We start from the raw sequence: 21,263 nt of genomic DNA on the forward strand, positions 1-21,263 counted from the left end.
TGCTTTTGTAATAGAAGGCCTTGGCAGACACCAGTTTAGCCAAGTGATCAATGACACATACATATGCACCAGTGATGGATGGAGCCTGTTGGTAATGATGCACTGAAAAGGTCCTATCACCTCTGTGATACACCCTTCCCTGTAATGCATAACCTCAGGCAGATCATGAGAAAACATCAGACAAACCCAGGGTAAGGTACATTGTGCAGAGTAAATGTCTAAGTGGTATCAAGGTCATGAAATACAAGGAAAGACTAAGGAGCTGTCACAGATTGGAGAAGATTTAAGGAGACAACAACTGTATGCAATAATGTGATCCTGTATTAGATTCTAAGACAGTGAGGGAACATTGGTAGGAAAACTGGTGAAGTCTGAATGTGTTCTGTTGTTTAATTAATCGTACGATACCAAGGTTTTTTCTTAATTTTGATAATTTGCTGTGCTTGGAGAAGATACTAGAATGGAGGAAAAAGCTGGGTAAGGGGTATGCAAAAAGTATACCCAAATTACTTCAAATTAAAATATTAAAAAAATAAGTTCCAAGGTGGGTGGCATCTTAAATTCAATACAAAACACAGTGTGTAGATTTTGAAGCAAAAATGTAAAATGAGATACACTAAAAATAAAGATAGAGGAAGCAATTAATGGAGCAAAAACTGGGGGATGGTATCAAGAGCAGTGTTGAGGAGTTTATGTTGCCAGAGGGGGATGTCCCTTGTTCTCTTTAATACAGGGCAGTTGGGAGTGAGAAGCAGTAGACTGAGAGGTACAGAGTGGGATGATTGAAAGGGGAACTGACCTCAGTAAAGATTGCCGAGGCAGCTGTGTTCGCCTGTATCTAGAAGGGGCTGTTAGGCCTCTTTTGCCCAATATGAAGTACCTTTTAATGAGGCCTGCTGCTTTTTCAGATTGCATCAGTGCTGAACCATCATAAAAATCAGTGGATGGGAATTGTGGAATTGTAGGGAAGTAGAAAATGGTATTCTACTCAAAATAACAACTTTAAGATTAGTGGTAAACTATGTAGATGATTAGTGCCTGGGAGTAAAAGTTGTTCCCTTCAATAACCAGATTCTAACTAAAAATTCTGTATTTAACTAGAATATTTATGCTGACACTATCATTCAGTCATTTCCGTTCTCAGTATTTACTTGGTTACTTGCAGTTGTGAACAAATTGGATGTTCTTTGGTTATTTCATGTATTTTCTGCTCTCATTTTTTTAAATTATCACTTTGTATACATAGGAGCTATGTCTTTCTAGATGATGTGACCAAGTAGACAGACATAAGTGCCTATTAGGTATATGTGCAATAATGACAAAATAAATTAAAACTTACTTTGTAATGTCTCTAAATAGAGCAAATTAATAGATTAAACCATGTGAAATTGCTGATATTTGACTTTTTTTTTTTTTTTGCCTATAAACAGGGTGGTTTCACACAGTTAAACCCACCCCCATAAAAATGATAGTAATTAGCTATTGATTTCTAAATACTTTCAGAGCTGAATACTAGTTATGTTCTTGTTTTTTTTTTTAACAAATTTCTCTTTAAATTTGTGAGTTTTTAGAGCTGACGGGGAACCACAGCAGTTATTTAATATTCAGGCTTTTACCTTTGCATAAACTATTGATGGATTGCAAAGAAAAACAATACAGAATCCTGATGAATCATAGCAGTAAACAGTATAACAGCCTTTTTGACATTTGCTGTATTACAGTCCTCCTGTCAGGCGCCAGAGAGGAAGAAGGGATCGTCTGTCTCGACATAACTCCATTAGTCAAGATGAAAACTACCACCATCTCCCTTATGCACAGCAACAAGCAATAGAGGAACCTCGAGCCTTCCACCCTCCGAATGTATCTCCCCGTCTGTTACACCCTGCTGCCCATCCACCCCAGCAAAATGCAGTAATGGTTGACATTCATGATCAGGTATAGTAACTGTCCAGGAAATACAGGCGTTAAAAGCTGGTAGTAGTTTATTGATGTTGTTTGTTTTTTGCTGTAAATTTAAAATTTTTATCTAAAAGGAAACACTTCTACCTAAAATGAAGATACTTTATATAAATTCATTATTCTTAAGAAGGAGTGAAATTTAAATACCCTACAGCCTCCTTAGAAGAAAATTCAATGTCAGAAAATTAGGATCAAGGTTGTGAAAGCTCACAATGACTTCATGTAATAGTTGGTTTGAAATGACTGATCTGATGGAGGATTAATATGAGATATCAGATAGCTGTTGGTTTGCGTACATATCCCTATTTCCTATCCCCTGTTCTTTCTTCTGAAATAATTCAATAGGCAAGACAGTTTGGTTCATCTTTGCTTACAGGTTTCCATAGGTTTCCAAGGAGATAACAGATACAAGCCTTTATTTCCCTTCAATTCTGCCAGGAACTAAGGGACTAGATGAGGAGAGGGCTTGCCAGTCTTCAGAGCCTGAGGGTGAAGACCAAAATTATTTGAGTTCTTAATGGAATTTTCTAAGGTCTAGAAAGACACAAATCTAGATGTATACTTACAAAATCACTTGTTCTTAAGGATACGGGAAAAATCTTGCAAATTTATAGACAAACTACAAAGGAAAGAGACTCAAACTAGCATCCAATTTTTCACCTCCATTAGATGATAGAAACAATGAAAATTCTGTGTGTTGACAATTGGAAGAAACAGAATCTCTCCCAGGTGCCATTCTTCTGTCAGACATGTTCTGCTTTTATGTTCATGAAACAGTTTAAGAACTATTAAGTTCTAAAGAGTTTTTCCATAGCACAGTCTTTGTGGTCATAATCTGATAAAAAGAAATCATAAGTTAAAAAATGGATTTAAAAAATAATGATACTGAGATACTTGAAGCAAGATTACAGTTGAAAAATCTTCATATCAAAGTCAACAGGACATGCCTAAAGCTGTTGTGAGAAAATTTTATAAACCTTCATTATTTATTTCAAAAATTAAAAATAAATGAGCTAATTGCTTGAGTAATTAGGTGAAAAATAGCACAGTAAACTAAAAGGAATGGAGAAGAGTAAATTACCAGGAAGAACTAAAATTAATGATGTGGGCTTTTTTTTTTTTTTTTTTTTAAGTAACAGAAAACCCAATCTTGGTGCTTTAATTAATTGATAAGAATGGTGTACCTCTTGGTTAAGGGGAAAATAACAAATGTAAATAAGAACAGGAATGATAAACATACATCCACACATACAGGATACATTGAGATAATGTTTTTCAGTAGTAAAATGAAAATAGCTCCTGTTTCATAAGGGATGTTGGAAGAATTAGCAGTCCATTTGGAATACTTAAACTAGTACAAGTGATAAGCTCTCAAGTATTACTTCATTATTATTATGAAATTCTATATATAACCCTGGGGGGACAAAAGGAAAACTTAAAAGAAGTTCCAAAAATTGACCCAAGAATAATAGGAAAATCTGAATTACCAATGTGTGAAAGCTAGAGATTTACCATTGAAAAGGTACAGTGACTACAGGGAAGGCAGTACAGCACTAAGACAAGTAGTGACTCTATAGCATCTTACTACACTGATAGACAGTAACTCCAATGGGGGTTGAGAACTTGATAATATGGGTGAATGTTATAACCATAATGTTGCTCCTGTGAAACCTTCATAAGATTGTGTATCAGTGATATTTTAATTTAAAAATTGTATGCTACAAGAAAAAAAGGTACAATGACCAGATAACTTCAAAGTTGTTTTCCCTAATCTTCAAGGAACACTCATTTTACTAATTATTCTAGGCTTTTTTTTTTTCTTAAGGCAAATTCTCTGTTTTATGAAGCCAGCATAATTTTAATACCAAAAGCAAATAAGAATATTATACTCCCAAAAACTATAGAAAGAAATTCTTGACTCCCTAGGAAGAATCTCTAAATAGATGTTAGAAAATACAGTCTAGCAATATATCAGAAGAATTATAATCTATGACCAAATAGATTTACTCCAGGCAAGGGATGATAGTTTAATATGAAAATATTCATATTGTATGAATAAATAATATATGATATATGACTGCAGAAGAATTGGAAGAAGACAGAATTTTTAATGAAATGATACTGGGACAATTGGGTATCCAAATGAAGACGTGAAACTGTATCCTTTGTCTCACACTATCACAAAAGTCAATTCCAGTTGGATTAAAGAAATAACTGTTAAGAGCGGAACTATAAGCTTTTAAGAAGGTAATGTTGGAATAGCACTGTGACCTAATTAAGCAGGGAAGGCTTTTTTAAATAAGACACAGGAAGAGCACTGATACAGAGAACTGTTGGTAAGTTTGAGTAAAGAATTTTGTGTTCATTGTCAGAAATAGACTTAAACAATGTATTGGTCACTTGAGAGAAAGGAAGATCTTTTTCAGTAATGGTTTGGAAACACCTGGATATCCATGCATATAAATTTGAACCTTGTCTACTACTTCATGTCATGCACAAAAAGTTGAGCTCTGGATCTTAAATTTGAAAGGTGATGAAGGAGATTGTTTTCATAGGATAGGCAACAATTTCTTAAACAAGATATATATAAAGTACTAGCCACTTAATAATAAACAATGAGTTTCATTAAAAATTTTCTGTCATCCAAGATTAATATTTTTAAAGTGAAAAAACAAGCTACTGCCTGGATGAAAATACTCATAATGCTGTTTCTGAGAAAGGACTAGGATCCAGACAAGAAACGTAAATGGCTTGAATTTTAGCAGATAATAGTTGTATACATAGAAAAGAGATTCTAATTTTTTTAATGTAGAATTAAGTTGGATAACATTGTATTCAGAATACATAAATAAAAATTAGTAGTTTTTTTCACTACTAGCACTAACCAATTTGATATGAATTTAGGGGAAAATACAACATATCAAAACCTACAAACTTAAAAAAGAAACTTGAAGAAAAAATTTAATATGAATAATATAGTATCTTTATGAAGAAAACTAATTTCTTGAAGGACAGTACCATAGTGTTGAACATGTGATGGCATGATACTCCATGAAAAGCCTTAATATAAAAAAATTATGTGTCCTGTGTATAACATTAATACAACTAATACAAATCAGGATGCCAGTGGGTTTTGAAACTGGATGAATGTGTGAAAATGGCCAAAAAATAAAAAGTATCATAACGAGGAGAATTTATCTTACTAGATGTTAACTTTTCTAGTAAATTACTATAACTGAAATAGCACAGGTGTGGCATGAGTTAGATCCAGTATTATATGGGAAGTTAATGAATGAAAAAAATAATGGTTTTCAGCTTAGAGGGAGAAGGATGGTTTAATAAATTGAACAACTATAATTACAAGAAGAAATTAGAGCCCTACTCTGCATTGTAAACAAAAACTTTAGTTGGACTATAAATTAAATGTAAAAAATAAAAGGATTAGATAGTTCTGTAACATCTTACTACGTTGATGAACAGTGGCCTCACTGGAGGGGTAAGGACTTGATAATATGGGTAAATGTTGACCCACCGTGTTGTGTATTTGAAACCAACGTAAGATTGTATATCAATGATACTTAAAAAAAATTTTTTTTAAGGATTAGAAAGTTTGGAAGCATATTTGTATAACCTCATCAAAAAGGGAACTGAAAGGTACTACGTTCAAAAAATATATAATATTGTAAATGATAAAGTTTATAATTAAATGAAGGATTAATCGAAAGATAAAACAGACTGGGAAAATATTTTTGTTACACATGACAAGCAGTAGATTCATACGCTAATTAAAAAACAAAAGTATAAATAAATGTGACAGATAACGTTATACAAAATGGGCAGTGAGCAAAGTATATAAGATTATTTACAGAAAAGGAATCTAAATGGTTAATAAACATTGAAAGATGTTAAGCCTCTAGTCAGAGAAATGCAATTTTTTTTTGAAGATTCCAAAAGATTTTTAAATTTTATTTTATTTTTTGTTTTGGTATCATTAATCTACAATTACATGAGGAATATTATGTTTACTAGACTCCCCCCATCACCAGAGAAATTCGAATTTAAAGCAAACAACCTGATACTTTTTTCCCCATTTTTGGGTAGTTAAACACTTAAAGTGCAAGACATCTACTTTGAGTGGAAATATTTGGATTGGGCCTCTACTGTGATTGTTTGGGTTGTGATTAAACGCCATCCAGCCTTTTGCAAAAGTTTAAAATACATTCACCCTTTTACCCCATAATCCCTCTGAAGTAAATGAAACTACTAATGTATAAGGGTGTATGTTCAGTATTTTTTACAATTATGTTTGTATTAGCACCCAAGTGAAAACAATTTGAATGTTCAACATTCAACATATGAATGAGAAGAGTATTATGGGAGTGTACTTGAAATATCTGGCTAGTATCAGTGACTCTGTAACATCTTCCTGTGTGGGCAGATATAATTGCACTAGTGAGGGTGAGATAACATGGGTTGTTGAACCACTGTTTTATGTACTTAAAACCAATATAAGATTTATGTCAATGATACTTTGATTTTTAAAAAAAGGAAATATCTGCTAGTGTCAAAAAGAATGAATTGTCTTTAACTCCCTTAAAGAGATATCTACAATATTAATTTTAAAAAGTAAATTGCAGAGTAATATTTCAGTCAAAACAAAACCAAACAAATGTGATGACAATTTATGGCTGATTCATGCTTACATATAACTATAACTTATGCTCATGGAGAAGGCTATGGAAGGATATTTTAGTAACATTGTTTGCCTCAGGATAGGTAAGATAGGAATAAGACTGGCCAAGAAAAAAGGCAATTATTTAATTTTTTAAGTAACTACTTCACATTGCTGTTACTGGTTGCAATTGAAAAGCGTTTTCCTATTGGTGTGGCCAGATATTAGAAGATAAAAGCTTTTTTTTTTTCAAGTGTGCTCTCTAGAAAAGTTTCTGTTCTGTAAAGCAGGCTAGAAGAGTTAATTAGCAATTCATTATTCTCCTGAATTTTTCAAGTCTCATTTAGAGAGGAGTTTAGTCTAGTTCTATGGGTAACATTCACTACTCTTGAAACAGCTTTCTTACAGAATGGCAAAGAATATTCTGGTTGAAACTTGTTGGACAAGTACATTGTGAAAAATCTATGCACCTGAGAGGGAAATCAATAAATGCCCAGATTTTAATTTTTAATAGTTGATGTCTTATCCAAACAGCTATAATTTTATTTTTCTTCCCTAATAGCTCCATCAGGGCACTGTCCCTGTTTCTTACACAGTAACAACAGTGGCACCACATGGGATTCCACTCTGCACAGGCCAGCACATCCCTGCTTGCAGTACACAACAGGTCCCAGGATGCTCTGTGGTTTTCAGTGGACAGCACCTCCCTGTCTGCAGTGTGCCTCCTCCAGTAAGTCTGTGAGGTCCCTCTTGAATGGCTAAGTATGTTAGGTAATAGCAAACAAAATTGAAGAGATTGCCTTTTGCAGCTTTTCAGTTCCAAGTAAAAAAGTCAATTTTATTACAACAAATCTCAGTAGCATCCTTACAGTTAACAATTTAATAAAATGACCTTTAAAACTTGATATATTTTACATTAATTAAATTATATATTTGGATATCCTGAAGGGAAAAACATGTTCCCTCATATTTAGTTCCCAGCACTACCCATAATAAAACCTTGAAGGTTGGCCTTGGGGGTTAACATCAGCATACTGGCTAGTTAGTAATTAAAGTCTCAAAGACTTTAGTGATCAACAGTTACAGTCTCAGCACTTAATGGGTTTTAACAAGCACTTTGAGTGCTTGGTCTGATTTCTTCCTCACTGTAGAAAGCCTGTGATGAAAATGGTGTCTCCATTTTCTAGACTGAAACTGAAAATGACTTGTTTAATGTCATAAAGACAACTAGTATGAGAGAGAGCAGAGATTCATACCCATTTCTTTCTGCCTCTTAAGCTTAGGCTTTATCCTTTCATCTATCAACCTCTAGTCCAACCTCTTTATTTCATAAATGAGGTTGCTGAAATCCAGAGAATTGAAGTGACTTGTCTAAGTTGAGTAATGTCTTCACCATAAATCACTTTGTTAAATTTAATAATAATCCTAATACCCTTATCTGACTTTGAGGTTCAAATGAACACACACCATAAAAATGCCAGCACCAATTTAACAGATTCATTTACCTAAGCTTGATTTCTTAGTAATAGGTCATAGAACTATTGTGCTAAATTAGCAAACTAAAATATAGAGAGAATAAGGCACTTAGTTGTGAGTTAGGTTCTCCTAATTTTAGGAATCATAGCAATAAAAAAATTTCTACCAGATTGAAAAAGAGCTTCTTGGAAAGCAGTAATATCTGCTACATCTTAAATCAAGTAGAGAAAAACTTCTATATAGAACTTTACTCCCATTTCTTAGGTGTTAAAAAGGCTAAAATAAAAGGTGTTTTGACTGATTTGTAAGAACTATATAAAATACAGAATAATTACTAGTTACCAGTATTTTAATAATAGGTACAAAAATACACTAGTATTTTTTGTTAATATAGGTTATTAAAACATTTTGGTATGATTGGGGGAGGGTATGGCAATGACATTTTAATCTTGGTGTATAGTTTTTTAATTAATTATTATTCTGATAAGTTTAACAAAAAATAATTTCTCTTACAGATGCTTCAAGCGTGTTCAGTTCAGCACTTACCAGTACCATATGCTGCATTCCCACCCCTTATTTCTAGTGATCCATTTCTTTTACATCCTCCTCACCTTTCTCCCCATCATCCTCCTCATTTGCCACCACCGGGCCAGTTTGTCCCTTTCCAAACACAGCAATCACGATCGGTAGGTAATCTTTGTTGTTGTGTGTTTAATTTTCACAGAATGTTTAGACTTGAAAGATTAATTTAGCTGTAAGTTGTTACTATTTAAAAACTATAACTTAGGCATTCTTCTGGTTCTTAAAATATTAAGGAATCCACAGATACAAAAATTAATATAGACATATTTACCTAGAATTATTTTGGTTTCTTAAATCTTTCTAGTTATTTTATATGTCACTTGACTAATTTAAGTTTATTACTACATATCTGCAATCCTTCAGGAAATAAATCTGAAGAATTCAGTTCTGGATTGTTCCTTGTATGTATTTCTAAAATGGAAAATGAAAATACTATAAAATTGTTTATACATGTTAAAGCAGTATTTATATTCATTTAAGCAAGTAAAATAACTCTCAATTGTTTTTTTATGAAGGCCTTTTTTCCCACCATGTTCTGATAGAAAGTAAACGAGATACAGTCTGTTAACATAGTTAATTCTGTCCTGGGGCTGGAATATAGCTGAGAGGCATATTATTTCAGAGTGTTGGAAGAGATAGGTACTGTATACATGAGTAGAAGGATGGGCACAGGAAGAACACTAGTTGTTTTTTGGACAGGCCAAACTGAACATCTGACCCATCAGACTTTAAAGGCAAACATATAGACATAGTTAGAGTGGAAGATTTCTGCCCTATGAGAGGAACTTGACAGTCTGTTCTAATAGAGCTTAACCATCCTTTATCTCAGGATTTAGGCACCATGCTGGGTCTTATCAGGCAGTGGTCAGTTTATCTGGCTTTTCTAAGAACTCTGTATAGAAGCCAATTATGGCAGAAGTTTGCTAATCTGAAAAAAATGTAGTTGACCTTCCAGCAAGTTGTGTTTGAACTGCATGCATCCACTTCTATACAGATCTTTTTTTTTCAGTAAATATATTGGAAAAATATTTTGGAGATTTGTGACAATTTGAAAAGACATTTTCTTTTCTCTAGCTTACTTATTATAAGAATATACTATATAATACATGTAACATGCAAAATATGTGGTTAATCGACTGTTACTGTAAAGTCTTCTGGTCAGCAGCAGTCTGTAGGCTCTTAGTTGAGTTTGGGGAAATAAAAGTTACACGCGTTTTCATCTCCATGAAGGGTTGACCATAACCCCTGCGTTGTTCAAGGGCCAGCTGTGCTCCTATAATAAAATACCTCATTAAAATCAGGCCAGGATTTGTGCCAGGATGTTCATGAGCTTCTAGTAACTAGGAATTCAAAGTAACATAAAATTTAGCCACCACTTAAAACTAAATTTATAATTCTTTAAAAGATCCAATCAGATAAGAAATCAGAACTTAGGTTCGCTCATGTTGTCATAGTGTCAGCAGTTGGATTTTTCCCAATCATACGTAAGCTTCCAAATTTAAGTGTACTTTAGTAAAATTATATATGAACTTACTGCTTGAACAATGTGCTGTTGTTCTCTGCCAAAGGAAGTCAGACTACCATTTAAGAATACATGTTTCCAAAAGAATCAGATTGAAAATGTCAACACAAAAATGTGTACACAAACGTTCATAGCAGCATTAGTCCTAATAACCAAAAAGTGGAAACAGTCCAAATGTCCATCCACTGATGAATGAATAATGTATCCATACAGTGGATTATTACTCAACCATAAAAAGGAATTCCTTACTGATGAACAAACTACAAATGGCTTGATACATTATGCTTGAAACATAATGAAACATCTTGAGAACATTATACTAAGTGAAAGCAGCCAGGTACAAGAGCCACATATCATATAATTCTGAATATATGAAAGTCCAGAATAGGCAAATCTGTAGAAATGAAAGGTAAATTGGCGCTTGACAGGTTTTGGGAAGGACTCGGGGAAAGGAGTAGTGGACTGCTAATGGGCATGGGGTGTTTTTTTTTGAGGGATGGGAGAGATGAAAGGGCTGGAATTAGGTGTAATGGTAATGGTTAGGCAACTCTTATGAATGTACTAAAAGCCACTGAACTTTACCCATCATCAGGGTGACTCTTACAGTATGTGAATTATATCTCAATAAAGCTATTTAAAAAAATATGTTAATCAAAAATCTCTTGGACATAAACATGAGCAACTTCTTCATGAAAATATCTCCCCAGGCAAGGGAAACAAAAGTGAAAATGAACAAGTGGGACTATATCAAACTAAAAAAGCTTCTGTACAGCAAAGGACACCATCAGTAGAACAAAAAGACATCCTAAAGTATAGGAGAATATACTCATAAATAACATTCAATAAGGGGTTGACATCCAAAATATATATATAAAGAGCTCACATGCCTCAGCACCCAAAGAACAAGTAACCCTATTAGAAAATGGGCAGAGGATCTGAACAGACACTTCTCCAAAGAAGAAATTCAGATGGCCAACAGGCACATGAAAAGATGCTCCACATCGCTAATCATCAGAGAAATGCAAATTAAAACCAGAATGAGATATCACCTCAAACCAGATGGCCACCATTCAAAAGACAATCAACAGTAAATGTTGACTAGGATGTGGAGAAACGGGAACCTTTCCTACAGTGCTGGTGGGAATGTAAATTAGTTCAACCATTGTGGAAAGCAGTATGGAGGTTCCTCAAAAAACTCAAAATAGAAGTACCATTTGACCCAGGAATTCCACTCCTAGGAATTTGCCCTAAGAATGCAGCAGCCCAGTTTCAAAAAGACACATGCACCCCTATGTTTATCACAGCACTATTTACAATAGCCAAGAAATGGAAGCAACCTAAGTGTCCATCAGTAGTTGAATGGATAAAGATGTGGTACATATACACAATGGAATATTATTCAGCCATAAGAAGAAAACAAATCCTCCCATTTGCAACAACATGGATTGAGCTAGAGGGTATTATGCTCAGTGAAATAAGCCAGGCGGAAAAAGACGAGTATCAGATGATTTCACTCATCTGTGAAGTATAAGAACAAAGCAAAAACTGAAGGAACAAAACAGCAGCACACTCAGAGAACCCAAGAATGGACTAACAGTTACCAAAGGGAAAGGGACTGGAGAGGATGGGTGGGAAGGGAGGGATAAGGAAGAAAAAGGGGCTATTACTATTAGCAGACAAAATGTAGGGGATTGGGGGCACGGGGAAGGCTGTACAACACAGAGAAGAGAAGTAGTGATCCTACAGCATCTTACTACGCTGGACAGTGACTAATGGGGTATGTGGTGGGGACTTGATAATAGGGGAGTCTAGTAACCATAATGTTGCTCATGTAATTGTACATTAATGATACCAAAATAAAAAATAAATAAAAAGTTAATTTAAAAAACGTGCTTTGTATAGCACTATGTGCTTTTCCTACATTGTCTCATTGTTCACAGCACACTTTAGAAGCTATGAACGTGTCAGTTCTATACATGACACTCTTGAAGTTCACAGTAAGTAATTTATATGGAAGTCATATGACTGATTAATGATGGCAACAAGAGTCTGATACCAAAGCCCATAAGCTTTGTACTACAGCATAATGCCTGCTGTATTATAGCCCATTTAGCCCTGGATCTGATTAATAAATACCATGTTCTATTTTATCTGTTAAAGTTTACGTGTCTGGATATCCTATGAGTAGGTCAGGTACCATTACCAAAAATAATTCTTAACTTTCATATAATTGGCTTACTACATGATTTTTTGTCTTTCATTTCCATCTCTCATCTTAAGAGGAGTTTCAAATAGTCGAAAGAAAGTTGTCCTTTAATGGAGAGTATAAATGTTTAATAACATATTCCAGAGACTTTCTTATTGAAATTCAGTTAAAGGTAGGAAGATTTTATTATAATATATGTCCACATATATAAATTTAGATTGATATGAGCATGACCTTAGATATTTTGGGGAGTTCTTGATTTTTATGTTACAAAGCACAACCTGTCTAATGTTATGGAAATATATTCATTTGTTTTTTTTCCCCTTCCTCAGCCTCTGCAAAGGATAGAAAATGAAGTGGAACTCTTAGGAGAACATCTTCCAGTAGGAGGCTTTACTTATCCTCCATCAGCCCATCCCCCAGCATTACCTCCATCAGCTCCTTTGCAATTCTTAACACATGATCCTTTGCATCAGGAGGTGTCCTTTGGAGTAGTAAGTTTTCATTCATTTTATTTGTTTATTGCTTGCTTTGATAACTTGTTATAAGTTCTGTTTCAATATAACTCTACATGTTTAGAATTTTTAATATATTAAAAGCATTTGGTTGGAAAATGTATTTAGGAATACACCAAAATGTATGTTTTAAACTAGTTGTTGCATCTGTGTTAATATTTAAGAAACATTAAATACCACTTGAACAGTAAAGAACTTTGTAGGTTTTTAAAGAAGAAACTATTTGACAGATTAAATAGTTGTTAGTTGTAAAGGGAAAATTATCTTAAATTATTTTAACATTTTTTCCCCTACAGCCTTATCCTCCATTTATGCCTCGGAGACTCACAGGACGTAGTCGATATCGATCCCAGCAGCCAATACCACCTCCTCCTTATCATCCCAGCCTACTACCATATGTGTTGTAAGTTCTCTCTTTCTCATTTTATTAAGTTCTGAATTTTGTGAATATTAAGATTTTTGTGAATATCTTCTCTGTGGTGCATAATTTAGAGTGTGCTAGATACTTGTTTCTATTTAATGTTAAAGGTTGAAGTGGATGGCCATTTAAAGGTGACAGAGAAGAGCCAAGGATGAGGGATTAGTGGGAGAGAAAGAAATGTGTGAGGCAAAAAATAGGATTAGATTAACAAAGCAAAAGTAGAAAAGTTTTAAACTTTTGGCTTTTTTTTTTTTTTTTTTTTACAGTTGGCATCACTTGCCAACCTCTTCTGATTATCCCGCTTTTGATGCTACTGCTTCTCTCAAGGGAAAAGAAGTTATTTCTGTGCCTTAGAAATACTCTTTTAGGATTAAGTTTATAACAGAAACACATAGGGGTTAAACATAATAGTTCTTTATTTCTCTCTCATATAATGAAATTCAGAAGTAGGCAATTCAAGGATGGTTTGTTAGCCTCATAACTCTGAGGAATGATTCTACTGTCCTCAAAATTAGATGGCCTCCCCTACATGATCTAAGATAGTTTCTGAGGCTGTAACAGTCACATCCACATTACAGCTAGCAAAAAGGAAAATGTATCTTTTTACCTGCCTCCTCACAAGGATATTTCTAGAAGTTGAATGTATTACTCCTGCCTACATCTCATTGGCCAAAATGTAGTCTCATGTCTATAACTGCCTCGTAGGAAGGCTAGGAAATGGTTGTCTATCCCAGAGGGCCATGTGCCTATTATCACACTATTTTCATAATTGTAGCTCTATTATAAGTCTTAAAATCAGATAGTATAATTCTCCCAACTTTGTCCTTAAAATTACTTCATTTGAAGTTTTCATGATCTATATAGTTTCAACAAAAATCAGCAAATAAGTTTCTACTAAAAAATGAACTTGCTGGGGTTTGGTAGGGATTACATGAAATCTGTAGATCAGTTTTTGGAAGAGATTTGAAATCTTAATGATATTGAGTCTTCTAGTCTACTTATATGGCATATTTCTCTACCACCTAACACATCTTTTAAAATTTATTGATCCTAGAAGTATTTTTACAGTTTTTATTATATAGGTCTTCTTGCACATGTTTTATTAAATTCATCCCTAGTATTTCTTTTTTTTTTTTTACACTGCTTTGAATTTTTTTGTTTCAGTTTTTATTTGTTTATTGCTGGTGAAGTCAGTTTCTTTAAAGGGTTGCCACTGATTAATATTAACCATTCTTGGATGGACCTGGAGGGTATTATGCTAAGTGGAATAAGCCAGGCAGAGAATGACAAATACCTTATGATATCACTTATATGTGGAATCTTAAAAAAAATTATTTTGAAAATGAACAAAACAGAAATAGACTCATAGACACAAAGAAGACTGGTGGTTACCATGGGGGAGATGGGTGAAACAGGTAAGGGGGATAAAGGGGCACAAAATTGCAATTATAAATTAGTTGCAGGGATGAAAGTACAGCATAGGAAATATAATCAATAATATTGTAAGATCTTTCTGTGTTGACAGATAGTAACTACAATTACTGGGTTGGGCATTTAATAACATTAGATAACTGTCAAATCGCTATGTTGTACATGTGAAACCAATATAATATATGTCAACTATACTTCAATAAAAAAGAATATTTAAAAAAAAAACTAACATTCTTTATCCTTGTAGCATGGGCCTTATTCTTCTTCCTATTCATTGAAGTAATGTTCTCATGTACTAGTTTGGGTTATTTTCACTGCAGATCAATGCTTCCAGTGCCACCTGCAGTGGGCCCAACTTTCAGCTTTGAGTTGGATGTGGAAGATGGTGAAGTAGAAAATTACGAGGTTAGTAGGGGAACTGTGAATTAATTTGGTGAGTGCTGTGTGCATAAAAAGTATTATTCTACTCAACTCATTCAGTTAAACATTTATTAGGTGTCAACCCTTTGTACATTTCAAAATACAAATATGTCAGGGAAGTGTTCAGCATCCTTAAGGATGTTTCAATATGTGCCACACAGCTATGATAACAAGATAGACTTTGATGCTATATTAGAGATACATACAGTTCCTGTGAGAGAGTGAAATAAGAAAATGGTGAATTATAATCGAATGTTCTGAAAAGAATGCGGTGGAAGCACATGTGTTTGGGCCAATTCTTAAAGGACGGGAATTTTTTCATGCATAAGATTGAGTCAGGGAAGTGCTGGATATTCTTGAGAAACAACATATAGTCTGTGGCTAAAGGGAAAGGGGAAGAAAATGGAGGTTTGATTGAAAAGCTCAACTGGTTGTCCTTAAGTGCCCTGGACATAATTTTTTAATATTGTGGGAGGAAGGAGCCACTAAATATTTTGGTGCTTATGGCATCAGATTGCTACCTCAGATCTGATGTATTAGCTCTGCTAATAGCATAAAGGAATAGATGAGAGTGATTAGAAGTTAGTGGCAGGGAGACCTATTTTATAGGTCAGGAAATAAATCATAAAACCATGCAAGTTCTGAACTATGGGAATGCAAATAGAAAAAGAATGTATCTTTAAAGACATTTTAACACTAGAATCAACAGGCTTTGATCACTCTATGGCTTAACAGTAGGGCCCAGGGTGTGAGTGGGAGGGCTGCAAAAGAAGGTGCTTTGCAAAAAAGACTGCAATAGCCCAAGAAAAAGGCCGAATCTAAGATGTATTATCTAATTTATATGATATGAACATTATCTTATATGAGGTTTAGGAATAGGAGATGCAGTTTAGGAGTTGGAAAGCAAATTTGGTTTTGGATATATTGAGTGTGAACTGACTATATGACTTTGTTTTGGTACCGCCATTTTTTCACTCACCCCAGCCTCACTTAGTCTTTATATACAGTATGAATATTGAAACAGGTTTTGTTTTGTTTTGTTTTCTGACAAATTGAACCTGGGAACAGGGAGGAGACGCACACATAATTTTAAACACCTTTTTTTTTTATGCCTACGAAAGCAGTCAGGCCAAATGCTATATTCTTGTAGTTTCAAATGCAATTATGTCACTTTCTTTCTACATATATAATCCACACTGCAGTGTCCTTTGGATTCCATTCCCAGATTGCTTGAGAGAGAAAGGAGCTATAGTAATTTCCTGGTTTTGTTTCTACACTGCTTATGTTAGTTTTATATATAGAGAGTAGTAAGAAAAGGAGTTGGTTATCCTTAGGCATTCTGTAGTAAAATAAGTCATGGTGCTGAAAAGGACAGCTCTTCATTAAACAGATCACATACATATCTAGACAAAACGGGGATAGCATCCCAATGTAAGAAAGATATTTTGTATTTGGCACTGGAATCCCTTTCTAAACTGCATTTTGGGTTGAATATGTTTGACCTTCTGCAAAGTCATACTTGAATCCAGTCAGGAAAATCTATGTGCTTTTCTACTTTTTTTAATCTAGTGTACCTTCCTATTGTACTCCATAGTCCAGAGTATTCACCATTTTCTTAGTCTACCTTATACATTCTTAACCTTTTCTCCCTTTGATCCTTCTGCCTAAGAACTTTTCCCCCTTCGTCCACATTTCAAAATAGCCATGTCAAGACCCAGCTAAAAACCACCTCTATGAAAGGCATTTCTAGTCCATTCCCAATCTAGATGAGTTCTCTCCCTCCTTTTCATTTTTACGATTCTTACAAAACCATAGGGATTAAGTCTTCCTGCCTTGAGTTGTCTTGCATACTAGATCATATAAATTATTTGTTGAGGGCTTGATTATCATTGCATTCTCCATCCAGTAAAGGCTTAATGAACATATTTTATTGAATGTAATTGTCATAAATTATGTTAGTTAATCTAATTGTCCTAGAGTACATACAGTAGAGGTATAAGGTACATATCAGCTATAGCATAAATCTTACCTGCTAATTTCAGTCAGCATCAGTTTAACAATATACTCTCTATTCTAGCATTTAGAAAAACGGACATGCATGGCAAAGGGGGGGGCAACTTATTTAGATGATCCAATTCTCTACCGCTAGTACCAGAAGCAATGTTGTACTCATATTAGTCATCATATTAACACAGCTATCACAGCATTAATTTTAGAGATTTGGGGAAATTAATTTTTTCCTCTCATCCATCATTTCTTTTGTTACCCATTCTCTTAACCCTAAAAAATGGGGGAAAGCAGCACACAAACGCCTTACTGATTGTAAGATATAGCAAATGAATAATTAGAGCCAGTGAAGACTGGGAGGAAGGCAGTGCTGGTATAAAATAAACTCATTGGTCTTATCCTGCCCTTTCTACATAAATTGTACTACTGAGTACATTTGGATATGGGGAGGTTGCTCAGTGTAGTATTTCCTCTAATAAATTAAGAATGAATGATAACAGTATCACCATTTTACTGTCTTTAAATTTTGAAATAGTCAAATCCACCGATTTATGGGGAAAATGGGACAAGGAAATACAAGTCAGGGGTGGGGAAGTTCAGTCAGCAGAATTCAGACTGGGAATATCTGTCGGCCATTGACCTGATTTTTTCAGCAGGTGTAAGAGTGAAAAAATGTATTTAAGATATATCAAGCAATGATAATATATTGATTTATTTGGATCCTGATTTGAACAAACTTTTTAAAAATAATGTTTTGAAAATAACTGAATTTCATCAGAGATATTTGACATTAAGGAAGTCTTTAATTTTTAGGTGTTATGGTGTTAAGATTATATTCTCTTAAAAAGTCTTATTTTTTTTAGAGTGGTGGTTCTCAGTCTGGGGCTCGTTTATACCCCAGAGGATATTTAGCAGTGTCTGGAGGCAGTTTGGGTTAGTACAGTGGCTGTGGAGTGGGTGTTACTGGCATCTAGCAGGTGGAGGCCAGGAACACCACTAAATGCCCTCCAGTGCACAGGACAGGCAGCACAGCCCCCTCCACAAAGGGTGCTCCAGTCCAAAATGTCAGAAGTGCTGAAGTTGACAAACTGTTGTCAAGATAAACACTGAACTATTCTAACAATGAAATATCATGTTTTAAAATAATCTTGGGTTTAAGAATACACAGGTATAGATGAAGTAAAATTAGTCATGAATTATTGAGCCTGGGTAATTGGCATAGGAGGTTCATTCTACTGTTTCTCTATTTTTGTTTATCTTAAATTTTTCCATAATAAAGGTAGTTTTAAAAAAATTATTGAAATAGAAAAATTTAGAGGACTAAAATATGTGTCCTTTTCCTTATACAGGCCCTGTTAAACCTGGCAGAGCGACTGGGAGAGGCTAAGCCTCGAGGACTGACTAAAGCAGATATTGAACAACTTCCTTCTTATCGGTTCAATCCTAACAACCACCAATCAGAACAGACTTTGTAAGTACATTTCTCTGACATCACTCAGTATTTATTTTCCTTTTCTACTTTTATGAAACAAAAGCATGAGGATCAAAGAAAACTTGATAAAAAATGATCTCTCTTTCACACTCTAGGCCTATGCTGTACAGTAAGGTAGCCACTAGTCACATGGGGCTGTTTAATAAAATTAAGTTAAATTTCTAAGTTGCAGTAGCTAGTGATTGAAAGGTGTAGATGGATAACATTTCTGTCATCTCAGAAAATTCTGTTGGACATTGCTGGTTTAATTTTTACATTGTCTTGAAATTTTATGGCTTCTACTTCAAACCCTAGAATATTTCCTAGAAGATTGAAAAGTCTCATCGTACATGTAAAGTTTGAGGTTTTTACCTAAAGACTCTGCTCATTATAGTTTACAGCAACTCTGAGATACAATTCCAAGGTTTTTAGTGTTTTCAGAGTTTTGCAGCCATCCTCACAATCAAATTTGTTCCCTTTTCATTACCCCAAAAAGAAGCCACTCACCCATTAGCAACCCCTCCCCATTTCTCCTCAACCTTCCCTACCCTGGTATAGTCCCCCACTAATTTACTTCTATTTCTGTAAATTTGCCTATTCTGGACAGTTCACATAAATGGGATCATACTATGGTCTTTTGTGTCTGGCTTCTTTCACTGAGCATAATGTTTTCAAGGTCCATCATGTGGTAGCATGTATCAGTACTTAATTCCTTTTTATGGACAAATCATATCCCATTGTATAGATACACAAAATATTGCTTATCCTTTCCTGAGTTGATGGACTTTTAGGTTGTTTCCACATTTTGGCTAGTATTAATAATTCTGCTGTGAACATTTATGTAAAGGGTTTTTCTGTGGATATGTGTTCTTTTTTCTCTTGGATACCTAGTAATATTGGGTCATAGGGTAACTCTTTGTTTAACCTTTTGAGAATTTCCAGTTTTTCCAAAGTGGCTATGTACCATTTTACATTCTCACCAGCGAGCAGTCTATGAAGTTTCAGTTTCTCCACATCCTCAACAATGCTGGTTATTATCTGTATTGATTCTAGCTATCCTTATTGGTATGAAATGGTATCTCATTGAGGTTTTGATTTTCATTTCCTAGGTGAAGTTATTTATATGTTATACATATCAGTCCCTTACAAGATTTTCAAAAATACCTCCCATTCTGTGAGTTCTTTTCACTTTCTTGATGGTGCCTTTTGAGGCACATTTCTCTTGTTTGACTTTGGTGAAGTTCAGTTTATCTACTTTTTGTTGTTTCTTTTGCTTATGGTATCATCTCCAAGAAACCATTGCCTATTCCAACATCATGAAGATTTAATCCTGTGTTTTCTTTTAAGAGTTTAGTAGTTTTTAGCTCTTTCATTTAGGCCTTTGATCCATTTTTTAGTTAATTTGTATGTTGTGTGATGTAGGAGTTAAGTTTCATTTTTTTCCACGTGGATATCCATTTGTTCTAACACCATTTGTTGAATATTATAGTATCTTCAGTATTAAGACTGGTTTGGATGTTGAACTAAAAATTTCTTAATGTGTCAGTGAAGCAAAGCAGTCCTATTAAATGTTGTAACATGATTTTTTTCTGGGTTTTGAAATTTTGTCTTAAAATTTAAATGACATTTTGATACATGAGACAAGTGGTTTTTGTAGGCTTTAATCATCATAACAAAATAGAAAACTCCTTAGTTTTATAGTTAAATTATCTTTTTGCTTTTCTTTAAGGTGTGTAGTATGCATGTGTGATTTTGAATCAAGGCAGCTACTTAGAGTTTTACCCTGTAACCACGAGTTCCATGCCAAGTGTGTTGACAAATGGCTTAAGGTAAGGTGATGGCATCTGTGAAGAGAATAACACTGAATTTTCTTATTTATTGACCATACTTCATGTAGAGTAAGTCCACTGTTTGGTGGAAGGTAGGTAAAGAGACAAAATTGGAAAACAGCTTTTGATAAGATTTCTTCAAATGGAAAGGCCAGTAAAAATGAACAGTCATCATCAGTGTAGGAGTGATGGTGCACAGTCCAAAAATGGATTACCTATCCTTGATAAATAGTATGTCCTAATTTTCTCATGGCATATAGGGACGAGGCCTAAACTTATTAGACCAATTTCCTCTAAAGTATTTAGAAGGGGGCCTCACTGGAACTCCTTCACCAGAGATTTACATGGGAAATAAGCCCCTAGTGCTTTTATTTAATTCTGACCATTTTCCTCTTGCAAATATGAAGGGAAAAAAAGCCCAAAGAACACAAATTCTAACAGTTATGCCAGGGTGAAATTATTTCAGGGTTCTTGTGTTATGTTTTTTATAATAATAGCATAAAAATGTGTTGCAGTAAAATAAATAGTCAACTTCATTTTTTATTTTTTAAAAGAGTATTATGATTCGGAGATGATAATATTGGGTTAGATAACTTCACAGTTTGGTGAGGAAGACAGGTGAATTAAAATAGGATCAGTCCTCTGAGCATAGATGAAGGGTACCCAGTTTAAGCCAAACTGAATCCTGAATGCACAGAGCCTTAATTTTTTAGGGGGAAAAAAAAACTGTATATGCACTTCCCTGACATGTG

General features: G+C 34.4%; 1 protein-coding gene across 13 annotated transcripts in view; it reads left to right on the forward strand.

Moving 5' to 3' along the window:
• Positions 1-21,263, forward strand: part of RNF38 (ring finger protein 38) — a 138,049-nt gene that overhangs the window by 112,674 nt on the left and 4,112 nt on the right. For 12 of the 13 annotated variants that reach the window (XM_036996549.2, XM_036996546.2, XM_036996547.2 and 9 more), the window contains 8 exons: positions 1,722-1,935; positions 7,194-7,361; positions 8,623-8,793; positions 12,750-12,911; positions 13,229-13,335; positions 15,105-15,189; positions 18,561-18,682; positions 20,412-20,511. In XM_036996549.2, the coding sequence (XP_036852444.2) occupies positions 1,722-1,935; positions 7,194-7,361; positions 8,623-8,793; positions 12,750-12,911; positions 13,229-13,335; positions 15,105-15,189; positions 18,561-18,682; positions 20,412-20,511 (1,129 nt within the window). The remainder of the gene's footprint in view (positions 1-1,721; positions 1,936-7,193; positions 7,362-8,622; positions 8,794-12,749; positions 12,912-13,228; positions 13,336-15,104; positions 15,190-18,560; positions 18,683-20,411; positions 20,512-21,263) is intronic. The other variant, XM_036996550.2, reaches the window with a different exon arrangement.

The sequence above is a fragment of the Manis javanica genome, chromosome 2 (genome assembly GCF_040802235.1).
Source record: "Manis javanica isolate MJ-LG chromosome 2, MJ_LKY, whole genome shotgun sequence".
Lineage (NCBI taxonomy): Eukaryota > Metazoa > Chordata > Mammalia > Pholidota > Manidae > Manis > Manis javanica.